We start from the raw sequence: 18,102 nt of genomic DNA on the forward strand, positions 1-18,102 counted from the left end.
AGGGTGTGGTGGTGATACACACTGTATGAGGCTACCTGCATCACGGAATGTAGCAGTTCAATAAGTGAACAGGTCGGACTAATAGAGTCTGGGTCTGAGGCTCATTGTGGACGGTCATGTGCGCTGTGACATATAATATAGAGCTATCAGTAATGTTCTGGTAAATGCTTATAGGAACTACAGTGCCTGAATAGAATTTTGAAATGAGGAAACTGATTGATTGGTGATAGCTTCAAGTATAGTTCTGCCATCTCTTTATACCCTTGTGATGCCTTTTCTGTTTCTCCACCCAGGTATTAATCCGTCAGATTTACGTGGCACAAACACAGGGGTCTGGATTGGCGTTAGCGGTTCAGAAGCAGGAGAAGCCTTCAGTAGAGACCCAGAAGAGCTCCTTGGGTACAGCATGACAGGCTGCCAACGGGCCATGTTTGCCAACCGTCTATCATACTTCTTCGATCTAAAGGGTAAACCTCGCTGTATCCGCATCATGCAATGGCAACAGTTATGTATTTGGTGTACAATAAAGTTGTTTTCTTTTCATTGTAGGCCCTAGTTTGGCCATAGACACAGCCTGCTCCTCCAGTTTATTGGCCTTAGAAAATGCCTACCAGGCGATCCGCCATGGACAATGCGACGCGGCCCTCGTAGGAGGGGTAAATCTGCTCTTGAAGCCCAACACGTCAGTCCAGTTTATGAAACTTGGAATGTTGAGCCCAGATGGAACATGCAAGTCTTTCGATGCCTCAGGTAGGTGAACCATGTCAGCATTTGGGATTCTTGTTGAGAGGTCCATCATTTCACGAGCAGAGACAAGGGAACCTTTCAGATGCTCGGATTGGCTTTTCAGAATGTCTCACAATTCTGCGAAAGTAAATTGTTCTTCAGTATTTTCAATTTAAAATGAGGTTCCTTATCAGTGACTAATGTCATGAATTCTAAGGTTTATCGCAAGGGATTGGTGGGAGGAGGCTTTCAACAAAAGATTGTTAGAATGATCAATCTTACTTCAGGTCAGGGGTAGGGTATAAAAAAAAACAGATTTACTGGACACTTAAAAGGACATTGCGTTTTGTGGGTCTCGCCAGCTTCTTCGGGTCAAGGTCACATTGTCTTTCTGTGGAACACCAGGGCCGGGAAGCGCATAGGCATCCTAGTGTATTCCCCTGTGACATTAGTCCAGTCACTGGGTAAAGCCCAGAAGCCTGGGTAAGCCCCAGTGTAGCGCCGCCACTGGTCCAGTGGTCTGTGTTTTATTAGAGCGTGACTCACAAGACTTTTAAGAAGATTCTTGGACAGATACGCATTCTCCACCTGCTTGTTACCGTGGTTACCTTTTAGCAGCCCAGTGTTGTTAGTAGTAATCTACCAGTTGTAATTTCCCTTTGTTGTAATTACTACACTTTATTGGCGCTCCTGGTGTCTTTTCTCTTCCCGGTTCCTGGAGTTCATTGAAGTTCATCTACCTGACATACCCACCAAAGGGGGCTGAATAATTATGCACACCCCACTTTGCAGTTATTTATTTGTAAAAAAAAAAGTTTGGAATCATATATGAGTTTTGTTCCACTTCTCACGTGTACACCACTTTGTATTGGTCTTTCACATGGAATTCCAATAAAATTGATTCATGTTTGTGGCAGTAATATGACAAAATGTGGAAAACTTCAAGGGGGCCGAATACTTTTGCAAACCACTGTAGTGGGGTATATCGCTGTATTAGCTGGGCCTATAATACAGAGATCATGGTATGTATATAGAGTGGGGTACAGTGCTGTATTACCTGGGCCTATAATATAGAGATCATGGTATGTATATAGAGTGGGTTACAGTGCTGTATTACCTGGGCCTATAACAGAGATCATGGTATGTATATAGAGAGGGGTACAGTGCTGCATTAGCTGGAACTATTTTAACATTGAGGCTCGAGTAACCTAAAAGTGCACTTATACGGTATCAGACGATCCCCGTCAATGCTGGATAACTGAACCTCCTACTGTACTCATCATTTACACCAATTGACATTATTGCTTTGAGAGTTTGCATTGCTCAGTGTTGGGTTTAGTTGAGCTGCTGTTATAATGGCTGCTCCAGCACATGTAATTCCCAGCTGCTCAGTCCGCTCAGCTGTACAAGTGGAAACACGCCAGGTACCTCTGCATAGCCGGATTATACAGTAAAGTCTGTTGCATGACGTCACCTCTGTCACTCACACCCGACTCTTATCCTCCCATTAGGAAATGGTTACTGTCGCTCGGAAGCGGCTTGTGCTGTGCTGGTCACAAAGAAGTCTGTGGCGAAACGGGTTTACGCTACAATAATTAATGCTGGGAGCAACACTGACGGCTACAAAGAGCAAGGTGTGTAACTTCAAACAGGAAGAACGTCTCTGGTAATACCTAGCTGGGCTCCTTATGTCAGTTGTAAAGCACACCCAATGTGAATATTTAAAAAGGAACTTAAGTGAAAAGGGTAAAAAATAAATAAATCGATACATTGCAAAGTGAGAAGTTAAAAAATAGAAGCAAGATCAAGAAATTATTTATAATTGCCATGTAATTTGTTCATATTGTTTCATCCACAATCATCCTACAGGTCATCATCTTTACTGCTGGCAGACATGAAAAAAAAACAAAACACACCAACTGCCGTTATCTATAACCACACCCCTTAACAATACGATAGGTTAAAGGTTTTTATTTTTTTATAAATATTCTATGCACAGAGGGAGATACTGTTTTTTTGGCATTTGGAAACAGATGTTATTTTCCACACTGTGGGAGGGGTTTCACCACAATATCAGCCATACAGACCCCCCTGATGATCGATTATAGAAAAGGTAACAATTTCTCATGGGAAAGGGGGAATCGGCTACTGATTGGGATAAAGTTCAATCCTTAAGGCAGCCATACACTGGTCGATTGCCACCAGATCGACCAACAGATGGGGGGGGGGGGGGGAGGACTCAGTTCAGTTGTGCTTTAAGTACATGGTTTATGCTACTACCGGTACATTCATTCTTCATCCCCACCCTCCTTCCTCCCGCCTACATTGTAAAAAGTAAAGCCTTTGATAAGCGATGACCAATGAGAGGCTGATTGTTCCGTCTCTGTGTCCTTATGATAGGAGTGACGTTCCCATCGGGTGAAGTACAGCAGCAGTTACTCAACTCCCTTTACAGAGAGGCCGGAGTCCCAACCAGTGAGGTGGAGTATGTGGAAGCCCATGGCACGGGCACTAAGGTAATAATCTAGCCTCACAGTGGCTATCTTCAGTTTTACTGTATTGTGCTCACATTGTCTTCTAGTAACAGGAGCTGTATCCATAGTAACAGGAGTAGTATCCATTTTAACACAAGTAGTATCCATAGTAACAGGAATAGTATACACAGTAATAGGAGTAGCATACACAGTAACATGAGTACTATCCATAGTAAGAGGAGTACCATCCACAGTAACATGAATAGTATCCATAGTAATAGGAGTAGTATCCACAGTAACAGGAGTAGTATCCATAGTGACATGAGCAGTATCCATAGTAACACCAGAAGCATCCATAGTAACAGGATGTATCCTTAGTAACAGGAGTAGAATCCTTTCCTGATAAATTAAATTTTCATCCCCAGCAAGTACACTGTCTGCTTGGAAATACAGTAGTTTCACACTAGCTTTTAACTGTAAACAGATGATGTTTTCCCACTGGGAAAACATCTTTTTTTTTTAAAGGACCACTATCACAAAAAAAATGTAAAACCCATGTGTTTGCATATGTATAAAAGAGTTGGGGGGGTTTAACCATTGTGATCGACGCTTTACCCTGATGAGCACCATGCAAACGATGACAGCAATGTCTGATAGCCACATGGTTTCCCAAAGTGGAGTTGAGTAGACTTGAGTTTGGGCAGCAAGCAAGCAAGGAATGGATGTCAGGTGTGGCACGCACTAGAGCAGGTGTTTATCAAGTGTTTTACATATGCCTGCTTGGTGCTGTGCAGTTCCGGTGCACCAATGTGTGCAGGCGATCTTCAGAGGTCAGGTAATGCAAAGCCCAAAACTCTTCCCCCTCTAGTGTGAACCTAGAGCCTGCACCACAGGTAGAGAGGATGATGGATGTGCTGTGCCTCTGTGCATGGCCTCATCTTCTCCTTCCTTGGCCTGTTCTGCCATCCAGACCTCGTCCCGTCTACTCTAATGCCCCATCTTCACTGTTAACCAACCAACCCCCATCACTGCCACATAACGCCAGTCCTGCACTCCCTTCACTGGCTACCTATAAAATGGAGGGTCCTATTCAAGAATGGCCTACTGACATTTAAATCATTCCATAATCTGGGCCCTGGATACATGAGATATGTTGCAGCTGCGTAGCAATCCCCGCATTCTCAGATCCACAGGTTCTAATAATCTAGACATTCCCAGAGTCCACTTGGAAACTATTGGTCCCAGAGCCTTCTGTCATGCTGCTCCTACATTATGGAACTCCTTACCTCAGCAGATCAGGCCAGCTTCCTTTCTGGACGTGTTTAACCACTTGAGGATTGCGGTGTTAAACCCCCCTAGTGACCAGGACATTTTTTACTAAAATGGCCACTGCAGCTTTCAGGTCAAGCTGCAGGGCTGAACAACTCCGCACACAAGTGATTCCCCCCCTCCCCTTTTCTCCCCACCAACAGAGCTCTCTGTTGGTGGGGTCTGAAAAGTGTTTATTTTTTAAAAATAAATATTTATGTTCTTTATTTTTTCTACTCTTCCCCCTCCTTCCCTCCCCCCGCCAGCCAATCAGCGTGATCAGCTGTCATAGGCTTCAGCCTATGACAGCCAATAACTGTCAGGTCTCCCGGGGGGAGGGGCCTTAGATCACAGCGCTGTACATGTATACTAGACGGCGGTTTCACTGTCTAACAGTCTCCGAACGGCGATCGCCGCTGGGAGACTGAAGGCTCCGCTCCGCCTTCCAAGCAGGCCCCACGCGATCTCCTGCTAGCCCCATAGAAGGCTGTTTACGCCAATCGGCGTGGAGTGGTCCTGGGGCTGCCGCCGCGTCCACGTTGATCGGCGTGGAGCGGTCGGCAAGTACTTAAATCCAGATTGAAAACCCACCTGTTCAGTTTGGCATTTGCAGAAATATAATTTTTGTTGTGTAAATACTTCATCCTACTACCAACTACTGATTCTGAGAGAGCCTAAGCGCTTTGAGTCCTATAGGAGAAAAGCACTATAGAAATGTTGTCTACTTTCATGTCTCCAGCATACTCTGGTTTTCATCTGCATACATACTCATGCCATCTGCTGGTGTACATGAGGAAGTGCACACAAGGAACATCCTGCATGCAGCTGACCACCTGAAGTGAAAGGGATCTTGGAAGCCGACATATTTATTTCTTTTTAAACAATACAAATTACCTGGCTATTCTGCTGATCCTCTGCATTTTATTCTTTTAGCCATGGACCCTGAAGAAGAATGCAGATCAGGTGCTCTGACTGAATTCTGACTTGATTAGCCGCATGCTTGTTTCACATGTGTGATTCAGACACTACTGCAGCCAAATAGATCAGCAGTTCAGCCAGGCAACTGGTATTGTTTAAAAGGAAATAAATATGGCAGCTTCCCTATCACTCTAACTTCAGGTGTCCTTCAAATGCCAAGTTCAGACACAGACATTTGTTAATGCGTGAAGCCTAAATACTAGTTTTGAATTCGGTGAGGGGGTTATCCTTTCTTGTTATTGCTTTTTTGTGATAATTCACATCACTTCCTTCCTGCATAGACTGGATTGTGGGATATTTTTTTTTCGTTTTGTAAGCAGAAAGCTTCCTATTTCAGATAAGATAAGAATAGTATGACCAGAAGGTAATTGCTTCAAACCCCCCCCCCCCCCCCCTTCCCCCGATGAGTGTACAAAATGATGTAAGCCCGTTGTCTAGGTGGTGTGAGGCATCACAAACAATAAAGCAGCAATATTTTTTTCATATCACATTTTTCCTAAATGTGACACTGAACATTAAAGTGAACTAGAGACGAAGCACCCGCATGTATTTTACCGTATATATCAATGGGAACATTAGAGAAAACTCCTTCGCTGCTCTCTGTTTCATCCTTCACTGCTCAGCCTGCTTGTTATCAGCCCTGATAAAATCCCCGACTGAGCATTCAGTCTGGCTTTGCTCAGGAATCCTTATAGCTGAGTCTGTCTTCTCTGATGTCTTTTCAAGCCCAAGCCTGCCCCCTTCTGGCTCTGCTATAATGACTCCGCTATGATTCACTCTTCTGGCTTATTTGGATACTGACTTCTGTGTATCCACTCTTTTGTCTTATTTGGATACTTCTTTTCTGGAATAAAGTTTACTTTAAATACCTCCACAATGTTTCCTTGCACAGGTCGGGGATCCTCAGGAAGTGAATGGCATTGTGAACGTGTTCTGCCAGTCAGAGCGGGAGCCGCTATTACTAGGATCCACCAAGTCCAACATGGGTCATCCTGAGCCTGCATCCGGGTTGGCTGCCCTGGCAAAGGTAGGATGTTTGTGGGTTTAATTATTAAGACATACACCTGATAATTGCTTGTCTGGTGTGTTGTGTGTTCCTAAAGCCTCCACTCGCACCTGTAACATGAATGTAGACAGACTTGACCTCCTGAGCGATAATCCCGAGCTGAGCTCGGGGTATATCGCGCAGGAGGATTTCTCAGGCCCTGGTGGGCCGATTTGCATAATTTTTTTTTTGTTACACGCAGCTAGCACTTTGCTAGCTGCGTGTAACTTCCGATCGCCGCCGCCGATCCGCCGCCGCTCGCCGTGCAGTCCCCCCCCCTCCCCGACCCCTTGCGCAGCCTGGCCAATCAGTGCCAGGCAGCGCTGAGGGGTGGATCTGGACTCCCTCCGACGTCACGACGTCCATGACGTCGGTGACGCGTTCTGAACGGGATTTCCTGCTTGCTCTGATCGCCGAAGGCGATCGGAGTGGGTGGGGGGATGCCGCTGCGCTGCGGCTATCATGTAGCGAGCCCTGGGCTCGCTACATGATTTAAAAAATAAAAAAATTTAAAAAATAGTGCTGCGCCACCTCCTGGGCGATATAATTGTATCGCCCAGAGGGTTAAAGCACACCTGACCCGAGACAAAGCTACCTGAGCTAAGCACAGGGGAGTGCTCATGCTGCATCCACATACCTCTGTATGCTGGCTCATTCCCAGCCCTCCTCCCTCCCCCCCTTTCACTTTGACTTTTGGTCAAAAAGATCAAATATTCAGACAGGAAGATGTTCCCTCCCATCATCCTCCCACTCCCGCCTCCTTCCACCCCATCCAAATCCTCGCCCCAGACATTAGCTGAGCAAAGCACAATCAGCAAGCATCTGCACTAAAGCCAACTATAGTATGAGTGGGTTTTGCTCTACAGGAAGAGAAGTAAGAGAGAGAATCTGGGAACCTCCTGCAGGAAGGAAAGGGGGAGTACAATTTCAAATGTCCAGGAAAATCCAATCAGTCATTTGCGGAATCTCCAAACATTGCTGATCCCAGAGTAAGGGCTTGTTCACATTAGGGGTGATTTGGTTTTGGGTGTTTTTGCGCGCTGGTGATTTTAAAAATTGCCTTAAAAGCGCTAGTGCAATATTAGCTTATGTGAGCGATGAGCTTTCTATCTAATTGCAAACGCGGCTCCTGCACCATTTTCAGAGCGTTTGCAATAGAAAGTATAGGGAAATCACTAAGCGCTTGAAAAAGCGATTTTCCGAGTGCGTTTAATGAATAGTATGCATTGTATTCATTTCCGGGCAAAGAGTTCACTTACTCACTGACGTCAGGAAGTGAAAAAAGTGCTACACAAAAGCGCTTCGAAAATCGCTTTCAAAATCGCTCGATAAATCGCTTAGCGCTTGCAATAACGCTGGCGATTTTATAATGTGAACAAGGCCTAAGGATGGTCTATGAGATGCAAATAATTCCGAGTTGATGCAGGGTGCCCACATACCTCTCGATCTGCCATCTCTGATTGAATCCGATCACAGAGGGATCTATTGGAAATGGATCTCTCTCTGATTCCCCCACCCCATAACTTATACATATACACTTGGGGAGAGATCGGCCCGGGGGTCCATTGGTCATTGGGAAATAGAACATCGTTATTGCCACGTACCCAATCTTGACCTTGCGACTGAGTTTTTCCATCATGCTGGATCAATCCTTTCGACCGATTTCAGCTGGAAATCAATCGAAACAGTCAATCGATTGCCCATGTTGCGGCATCGCTATCTGAATTGGCTGAATGTCGATGCTGAAGATCGAGTAATGTATAGGTGCCCTTTTAGTGCCCATCACACACCACAGAGATTTGCACAGCTTTATCATAGAAGCCTGCAGGTTGCTATTGTGAAAGCCATGCCCCTCTCTCATAATGACTGATGACATCACCTGTTCTGTAACCTGTAACCCTTCCAACTGTTAGTTCCCATAGCGATTAGCACACAGTGACAGTTAAAACTTCCTCTAACTGCTGCTGCAATTACTGACGTGGAAACAAAGGATTATAGTGTTGCATGTGTATTTAAGTAATAACAGTATTGGAACATTGCATGTTGAATTTTCTTGAATCCTGTTTTGAAGTGTCTTACCTTAATGCCATGTATAGGCAGTAGACCTTCCATTGCCTAAAACATTTTTTTGTGTGTTTCAGGTAACAGGCTAGTATGTGTATAGGCGCCTACCTACGTCAACTTCTTCCTGTAGCCACTTTGTGCATCGCAGACTCTCACTGCGATAGGCTTATATCTGCTCTGAGAGATTCAGTCTGTGCCATCCCTCCAGCACTCTGAACAGCAGGATGATGCTATCCAAGCAGCAACTTGAACTACAGAGTCTGACACTAACTCCCTGGCCACATCTGCTTTTGGTCGTGCGATCAGAATTTTAAATGTAGAACTCTCATTTCAAACTCCTGAACACTATGATCTAAACCCGCATCTAATAGCTAACTCATCAATCATCTGCGGTTGGAATGGATTTGAAGACCTTGACAACTCTGAATTTTCAGTGTTTTCAATAGGGGTCTTTCCTTTTTGCCTACTACACAAAATCCCAGTTCTTCACTATAACATCAGTACCGTCTCCTCATATCCCCATCATTTTACGAATGGGTCGGAGATGTGAAAGGTACTGGTACCCCCTTACTAGGATTCCCAAGTAACGGCAACCTCCACCATTTGCATGATTAGCTTCATCTGGACTGGCGTACAAGTGATTGACAAAAAAGGTATCTTGCACTGCTGAGGCTTTTATTGGTTGATTGCAAGACACCTCGGCTGTGTACATGAGACAAAGGTGCACAAACCTGGTGGATGTGAGGGCGGTTGGGGTGGGGCACTGGTTTGCCTGACAGCCGTTTTGTTCATAAGATCTTCCGTGACACCTGCCTTGGATGAAGCTCTTCCTATGAACAAAACGGCCGTCAAACAAACCAGTGCCCTGCACCCACCACCCTCACATTCACCGGGTTTGTGCACCAGATTGCCTGATGGCTGTTTCACTCGTAAGATGTTGTTCCAAGGCAGTTATCACAGAAGAAGCTCCTATGAGCGAAACGGCCGTCGGGCATCCGCCACCCTCACATCCATCAGATTTGTGCACCTTTGTCCCATGTAGCGACGGGCTCACGAGTAGTGAACTACTCGAATACTGGATTAAAATTAGGCTTGATTGTCTCAGCTGTGTGCCTGAGAGGGGGTTACTTATCCATAAGTTCGCGTTCCTCTGTGTTCCAAACATCTTGCACGCGTTCTATTGGGTTGCATTGCAAGACTCATTACGTGCACTTCCTCCTTTAAGAAAGAAGGCGGAAGTGCGCGTAGTGAGTCTTGCAACGCGTCTTATTGGATGTCCAATAGGACGTGTGCAAGACGTTTGGAACGCATAGGGGACCGCGGACTTATGAGTAAATAACCCCCTTTCTCCCAGCCACACACCTGAGGCAATCAAGCCTCATTTTAATCAGGGATTCGAGTCGCTCGCTACTTGTATGCTCATCACTAGTGTACACAGCAGTGGTATCTTGTAAGCAACCAATAAAAGCCTCGGCAGTGTTGGACGCCTTTCTCCTTTGTTCTAGGTCATCTTAATAAAACAGTTCGATTGGAGGAAGCCTCCCATGGCCAAAACTCCTCAAGGCTCTTTTCCAGATAGTCACACTGATTCTTTAACCTTTCTCTCCTTCCCGTTAGGTCATTCTCTCCCTGGAGCACGGAGTCTGGGCCCCAAACCTTCACTACAAGAATCCCAACCCTGACATCCCTGCTTTGCAAGATGGTAGAATCCAAGTAGTATCTGAGCCCACCCCAGTGAGAGGTGGCATTGTTGGCATCAACTCTTTCGGCTTTGGTGGCTCCAACGTTCACGTGATCCTGAGGCCTAACAAGAAGAAGCTGTCTTCCACTGAAGCATCTCATCCTCTTCCCCGCTTGGTGCAGGTTTGTGGGAGGACGCAGGAGGCTGTGGAGGCCCTCTTGGAGAAGAGCAGAACGCTGGCCTCTGATGCCACCTTTGTCAGCCTCATGAACAACGTCTCTGGGATTCCGACCTCAGCGATGCCGTATAGAGGGTACACTCTTGTAGGAACTGAGAGTGATGTCAAGGAAGTCCAACAGTCCCAGGCATCGGGCCGACCTCTCTGGTACATCTGTTCAGGTAAAACATGCTGAAAAAAAACTTAGAGAGGAACTGTAGTGAAAATAATGAAATAATGTAGTAATTTTTTTTTACAGTATTCATTTATAAATTATTTAGTCCATGTTTGCCTATTGTATAATCTTTGTGAAATTTATCACAGGCGGCACCATCTTTAGTACTGCCAGGTGATCTCTGTGGACTGGTTGTTTAGAGCTGGTTGACACTAAGTCCGGAAACGTATACGTGGCTCCGTTTTTAAAACCTGATCAAAACCGGAACCACGGATAGCAATGCTAAAAATAGAAGCTGTCTTTACCCTACAAAAAAAACGGATCAGTCTGTGTGTGCGGGGACCCGTTTTTAAAACCGTCCCGGAAGGTCCGGATCTGCTGCATTTTCCCGCAACGGATCTGGAACCTGATACATGCAGGGGTAGTGGCAGGCTATGGAAAAACGGAACCCCCTCTACACAGGCAGATTTGGACACAGAAACGGATCCATTTCTGTGTCACAGCCTGTGGGGGGAGAGGGGGCCACCATGCTGGAGGGGTATAGCAGCCAGGATGGGGGTGTCAGCGGGGAGGGGGGGGGGCATCCCCCCTCCCTCATCTGGGTCCCTGCTTCCCCCTCCAGCTACATGGGGCAAAAATGTAATGTATAGCAGTGGCGAGCGGGGAGCTTACTTCCTCCGCTCGCCACGTCACTGCCTGCAATGCCGCCCTCCGAAGTATAGAGGGTGGCATTGCAGGCAGTGACGTGGCGGGCGGAGGAAGTAGTAGGAGAAGGAGGTAAGCTCCCCACTCGCCGCTGCTACACATTACATTTTTGCGGCATTTATCTGGAGGGCGGTAGCAAGGGGGGGGGGACCCAGGTGAAAAGGGCGGGGGGGGAGATCTGCAGCAATCCAAAAACAAGTAGGACTGGCACCACTTCAAAAATAGTATTAAAGCTCTTTTATTCAATCATATCAATGGCTCAGCAATGACAGACGCTGTTTCGGGCCATGCCCTTTCTCAAACTGCAATAGCTTTAACAAACACCAGTGCACAAATCTTTAAATAGCCCATCCCCTATAAAAACACCAATCGGTGTCCTGCTGGGCGTGGTGTGCAAAGCGGACCTGATGGAGAACTATCAACATAGTATGCAAAGTGGTTTTATTTTATGTTTAAATCTACTTTTTATGTTGTAACTGTTTTATTGTTTTTGCTCAATGATACATTCATTGAAGTATGTCAGAGCTAAATTCTATGAACTATTGGTCCTTTTTATTGCGTTCCTGCTCTCAGAAGCCATTTTCTGCTAGGAAAGTGTTTTATACCACTTAAAGTAGAGCTATACTTTCTAGAGCAGAAAGCAATCCTTCTCAGATTAGCTCTATAAATTTCTATTGTTATAACAACTTGCTGCAGGGCTTCTCTATCAGCCTTGGTGTAGCTGTTGTACCAGGCCGTCATGCAGTTGGTCAGGATGCACTCTATACTGTAGAAATTGCCCAGCGGCTTCTGAGAAAGGTTAGCTCTCTCACTAAATAGAGGCGTTCTTGTACTTTGCCAATTTCATAACAATCCTGTGAGAGCCTTGCACAGGCGGAGTAGCGGCTTTCATTAAGGCTCAGGCAGAAATTGCTAAGCCCTATCGCATCTGTTTTACTGCGCAGCCATAGACACCGCAACACATAATTTGTGTCAAAGGGCTGCATGCCGAAACGTTATGCTGTTTTGTGATCTGATTGCAGTTTTAAATCAAGCTAAAACTGCACATGCAGATGGAGACCTGGCCTCTTCTATTATTTGCTTCCTGTTATCTCCCCAACACTCAAAGACCTGCGGCGCAGGATGTGACCAATGATCTCACTTCCACATCTGCAGTGTACTCTGTGGTCACTATGCAGCTCTCTCCTCATTGCCAAGGGGAGGTGAATACTTTTGCAAGGCACTGTATTTATGGAGGGGAGAAGCACTGGGCACATTATGTCCTTGTATGATTACATGCTCGTCTTGGCTGACTGCTGCTTTTATACTGTATCTTCACAGGGATGGGAACACAATGGAAGGGGATGGGCCACAGTCTTATGAACCTGGACATGTTCCGTGAGTCCATTTTGAGGTCTGATGAGGCTTTGAAAGGAACTGGACTGAAAGTATCGAAGCTCCTCCTCAATGCCGATGACAGCACCTTTGAGGACACCGTACATGCTTTTGTTGGGCTTGCAGCCATTCAGGTACGGAACGTACCAGCAATGTGTTGATTTCTAATGACTAGTATGGGTGATCATGCCTACTCTTTAGTGACTGAACTCACAGACTTCTATCTCTCTTCCAGATTGCTCAAATAGACATGCTGAAGGCCATGAAACTGGAGCCCGATGGCATTGTTGGACACTCTGTAGGAGAACTGGCATGTGGCTATGCTGATAATTCCCTCAGTCATGCTGAAGCAATTCTCGCTGCGTACTGGAGAGGGCGCTCCATCAAGGAAGCTAAGCTACCACCAGGTGGCATGGCTGCTGTCGGTGAGTCAAACTGGAACTCTGCTACTGAAGTGTTGGACTTCTCACTTGGCTGTAACACAGTTCATAAAACATAATCAGATTAAGCAGTTAGCCCAAATCCGTAAGCCCAGTGCCTTCTTATAGATGGCCATAAAAGTTCTGCTAGTTTCATTTAAAATTGGACGTACGCAATGATTGTATAATGTGTGATGTACAGGACAGAAAGGGAAGTCTAAATTTCCAGTCTACATCAGGCAGGAAGGGAAGTTTTGATCTTTATTGTATGTAAAATAGGAAGGGAAGTGTTTGATCTTCACAGTACAGTAGACAGAAAGGGAAGTCTTGACCTCTATTGTACAGTAGATGGGAAGGGGTAGTCTTGGACTTTATTGTACAGTAGATGGGAAGGGGTAGTCTTGGACTTTATTGTACAGTAGACAGAAAGGGAAGTCTTGACCTTCGTTGTTCAGTAGACTGGAAGGATAATCTTGGTCTTCAATGTACAGTAGACAGGAAGGGAAGTCTTGAATTAATTTGTACAGTAGACTGGAATGGTAGTCTTGATCTTCATTTTACAGTACACAGGTAGGGAAGTATTATTCATCATCTCACGGTAGACAAGAAGGGAAGTCTTGGTCTTCATTGTACAGCAGACAGGAATGGAAGCATTGGTCTTCATGGTACAGTAGACCAGAGGGGAACTCTTCAACTTCATTGTACAGTAGACAGGAAGGGGAAGGGAAGTCTTGTTCTTCATGGTACAGTAGATAGGAAGGGAATTATTGGTCTTTATTGTACAGTAGACAGGAAAGGCAGTCTTGGTCTTCATGGTACAGTAAACAGGAAGAGGAGTATTGGTCTTCATGGTAGAGCAGACAGTAAGGGAAGTCTTGCTCTTTATGGTACAGTAGACAGTAAGGGAAATCTTGTATATCATGGTACAACAGACTGGTCTTCACTGTACAGTAGCCAAGAAGTGAATTCTTAATTTTTATTGTACAGTAGGCAGGGAGAGAAGTCTTGCCCTTCATTTTACAGTAGAGTAGAAGTGAGTAATGATCTTCATTGTACAGCAGACAGGAAGGGAAGTCTTCAACTTCGCTGTATAGAGAGGAGAAGGAAGGGAGAACATGGTACACAGTACAACTCAGTAGTAGGTTCGTGGTGAGGCATATACACCTTTAAAAAATAAGTAGTAATGATTGAAGATTTGTTTAAAAACTATCCTGTTTGCCTGTCTTCTTAAGTCCTGCCACTGTTTCTTTACTGTTCTTAGCAGATAAATACTATTTTTTTTTATGCTTGGCTCCTGGTAGGTCTTACTTGGGAGGAATGTAAAATCCAGTGTCCGGAGGGTGTTGTCCCAGCATGCCACAATTCTGAGGACACGGTCACCATATCCGGCCCCCAGGTAATGCTCCTTTTGTCTGTAGACCAAAAAACCTCCAACCAGGTCCTGTCTTACAGGCAAAGAGCAGCTCCCCTGGCAGTGTTCCGGTAAAGGTCACAGACCTTGTTTTTCTGTCTCTCAGGACTCCGTCAGGGATTTCGTTGCAAAACTGAAGGTCGATGGAGTGTTTGCGAAAGAAGTCCAGACTGCCGGCGTGGCCTTCCACTCCTATTACATGGCGTCTATTGCCCCATCGCTGCTTAGTGCTCTTAAGAAAGTAAGTCTGGATAACTTGGGATAATGCTTACCTAGTGTCTGGTTTTCCTAAAGCCATCTCCAATATAAACTAGCTACTTTTACTACTACTACAAGCAGGCCAGGATCAACCACTGCCATTCCCTTCCCTGGAAAAAAATTTCAATTTTAATTTTATTTAAAGGGTACCTGTAACCTCAACCCAAAAAAACACGTTTGATACTTACCTCAGTAGGGAAAGCCTCTAGATCCTAGGTTCTCAACATGCGGTACGCGTACCCCAGGGGGTACTTCTGATGGTTTCAGGGGGTACTCGGGCTTAATATACTTAGCCAAGCATAACAAATTTAGAGTTTTAGAAAATGATCCATCTTATTTAAACAACACCAAATTAGTGTTTTAGCAATATTTATAAGCAATATTAAATGCTTGGAAATTGTTTAGAACCAATTATCATGTACTTTGCTTAAATATTTATTTGTCAAGGGGTACTTGTGATAATGTTTACTATGCTAGGGGGTACTTGGTAAATACAGGGTTTTAAAAGGGGTATATAACAATAAAATGTTGAGAAACACTGCTCTAGATGACCCAGAGGCTTCATCGGTTTTCCTACACCTTTCCTGTGTTGCGCTGGGACCCTCTGGACAGTTCTACATTAAAGTTGAAGACTGCTCGCAGGCGTGCTTCCCTCCACGTATGAGCGCGCCACAGTGCGCTGGTGCAGAGTACAGCCTGCTCAGTAGGATGGAGACATTTGTGCATGGCTTTTGTTCTCCATGCACGAACAGCTCTGTGCTTTTTCTTTATGTAAATATTTATGTAAATATTTTTCTAATACATTTTACTATTTTTTATTTATTATTTTGTGCTAGGCCTGCCCTCCCTCCCCCCGCCAGCCAATCCCCATGATCAGCTGTCATAGGCTTCAGCCTATGGCGGCCGATCAATTCTGTCTCCCTCAGGGGGACAGCCGTGTCACATGTCTGTCCCCAGTACAGAGCTGCTGTGGATTGCACGCTGTACAGACTAATTAGATGGCAGTTTTGCCGTCTAACAGTCTCTGAGCGGAGATCGCCGCCGGGAGACTGAAGGTGGATCTCCTGCAAAAGCCAGCCCCTGTACTTTACGCCAATTGGCGTTAGGCGGTCCTGAGGCTGCTGCCGCTGTGGTCACGCCCATCGGTGTGACGCGGTCGTAGAGTAGTTAAAAAGGGGGTTTAAACTTTGTAGGGTTCTGTCACTAATATATACGGATTAAAAACAGGTATAAAGGCTGAACATGTCAGCCTTTTTACCCGTTTTTGTATCTTTGCTTACTTTTTTTTTTTTTTACAATACTCATTCATAAATGATTTAGTCAGTTTTTGCACATTGTAAAATCTTTCCTCTCCCCGATTTACATTCCGCAGTTAATCACAAGTGGTGACATCTTTAGTCATGTCAGGTGATTTATGTGGAATGCTTGGTTACCGTATAATAATATATAAAAATATATACCCGGCCTCCCAGAATGCTTGTGTGTGTGTGTGTGTGTGTGTGTGTGTGTGTGTGTGTGGTGTGGTGTGGGGGGTGTTTGTAGCTAATCAGCCCAGACTAAGGGCTGCGCGTCACTCCCGGTGGGGGGGAGACTTGCAATCCCATTCATTTATTAATGGTATCGTGGGCTGAAGCGCCCCGAAATGCAGCATACCACGCGCAGCGATTCAGCGCTGAATCGCAGGACATGAATGGACACGGCAGACTGTGCACAGTCTGCATCTGCTGTCCCTGCGACCGCGTTTCCATAAGCGCGCATGAAACAAGCCCAAAGCATCACTAAGAGGGCGGGGCTACATACCAATCTACAGCAATATATAGCTATAGGAAGTATTTCTGATTCTGAAACCAGGAAAATTACCATAGAAGTGGTATCCTGAATAACTGACTGCATTCTACTATACAGTATGTCACTACAGGGCCTCTTTAATAAGTGTTTTTAGATAAAATACAAGTGTGTTTGAAAATCAACTATATAAAATACTGGGGCAGATTTATCAAAGCAATTGTTTTTTCTTCCCATTTCCTACCTATTTAACCACAATTGTAATCTACATGTGTTCTGAGAGGAAATTCTTCACACAAATTTGCACTAGTTTAGCATGAATTTCTAGAAATGCCATATGGGTAGAATGATGCGAAACCAGTGCTTATCTGTTGTAGAAACAAGAAGTGGTTGATACCTTTTCTAAAGGGGCCCATACACTGGTCGATTTCAGCGATCGATTCTATAGGATCGTTAAGAAATCTATTCTATCAAATCTATCGATCAATTTGCGAATGATTTCGATCGATTTCAATGGATTTGATCTATCTGACAGGATGGAAAATCTAGGTCGCTCTGCTGCTATCATTAGATTGATGGCCCATAGAGTTGCATTGGATCTAATGGTCCAGTAATGCATTTAGATAGATTTCCAATAATCAGTTCCTAGTGTGCGTCACACATTTATTTATTTATTGTATTTATAAAGCGCCAACATATTACGCAGATAGATTCCTGTCAGATTCGACTTGACAGGCATCTGACAGAAATCTATCTGATGGTCGAATCTGCTGCAAATCTATAAGTGCATGGCCACCTTAAAACTTGTGCAAAGCTGCCACACTGTCAGCTTGTGCTGTATGTGTTGTTTTATTCCTCACATGACTGAATTAAAGTTCTCTTTCACAGCTGTGAGTCACAGCCCTTCCTTGTAGAGCTTGGCCAGCAGCTGTACTGTGAGATAGGCGAGCCACATTATGATGCAGGAGTATCCAGACCGATTGTCATCATTCAGTCCATCCTGCCCGAAGAAGTGCTCTTACTGCTGCTGTTTTCCCATAAAAATACTATTATGAGTCCCCTTTTCTCTGTTAAAGTCAATGGGAAGCGATTATAAAAAAAAAATTATATAGATACTCACCTAAGGGGAGGGAAGGCTTTGGCTCCTATAGAGCCTTCCCACTCCTCTCTCGGTCCCTGTTCCAGTGCTGCCTTCCTGGAAGCAGTATTTGACCAATTTGGTCAAATACTGCTCTCTCTGCTGCTGAAGGGAGTGCTCCTGGAGATGGGCTGCTCCATATTGCGCACGTGCGAGCGCCCTCTCGCGTGTGCACAGTATGGAGCCGCCTGTCTTTGCGAGGACTCGGTTTCTGAAGAATTCCAAAGTCCCCCGCGGTGAGGAATTCAAATGAGGGAACCATCGCTTAACGGAGGTGACCATGAGAGGAGAGGGAAGGCTGTATAGAACCCAGAGCCCTCCCTCTCCTTAGGTGAGTATCTGGC

General features: G+C 45.2%; 1 protein-coding gene across 2 annotated transcripts in view; it reads left to right on the forward strand.

Moving 5' to 3' along the window:
- FASN (fatty acid synthase) overlaps positions 1-18,102 on the forward strand; it is a 127,349-nt gene that overhangs the window by 42,471 nt on the left and 66,776 nt on the right. For both annotated transcript variants that reach the window (XM_068263018.1, XM_068263017.1), the window contains exons 4-13: positions 294-467; positions 550-750; positions 2,238-2,360; positions 3,127-3,242; positions 6,379-6,513; positions 10,213-10,675; positions 12,694-12,881; positions 12,983-13,172; positions 14,468-14,562; positions 14,684-14,818. In XM_068263018.1, coding sequence (XP_068119119.1) covers positions 294-467; positions 550-750; positions 2,238-2,360; positions 3,127-3,242; positions 6,379-6,513; positions 10,213-10,675; positions 12,694-12,881; positions 12,983-13,172; positions 14,468-14,562; positions 14,684-14,818 — 1,820 coding nt within the window. The remainder of the gene's footprint in view (positions 1-293; positions 468-549; positions 751-2,237; positions 2,361-3,126; positions 3,243-6,378; positions 6,514-10,212; positions 10,676-12,693; positions 12,882-12,982; positions 13,173-14,467; positions 14,563-14,683; positions 14,819-18,102) is intronic.

Source organism: Hyperolius riggenbachi, chromosome 12 (genome assembly GCF_040937935.1).
Source record: "Hyperolius riggenbachi isolate aHypRig1 chromosome 12, aHypRig1.pri, whole genome shotgun sequence".
In the NCBI taxonomy this organism is placed as follows: domain Eukaryota; kingdom Metazoa; phylum Chordata; class Amphibia; order Anura; family Hyperoliidae; genus Hyperolius; species Hyperolius riggenbachi.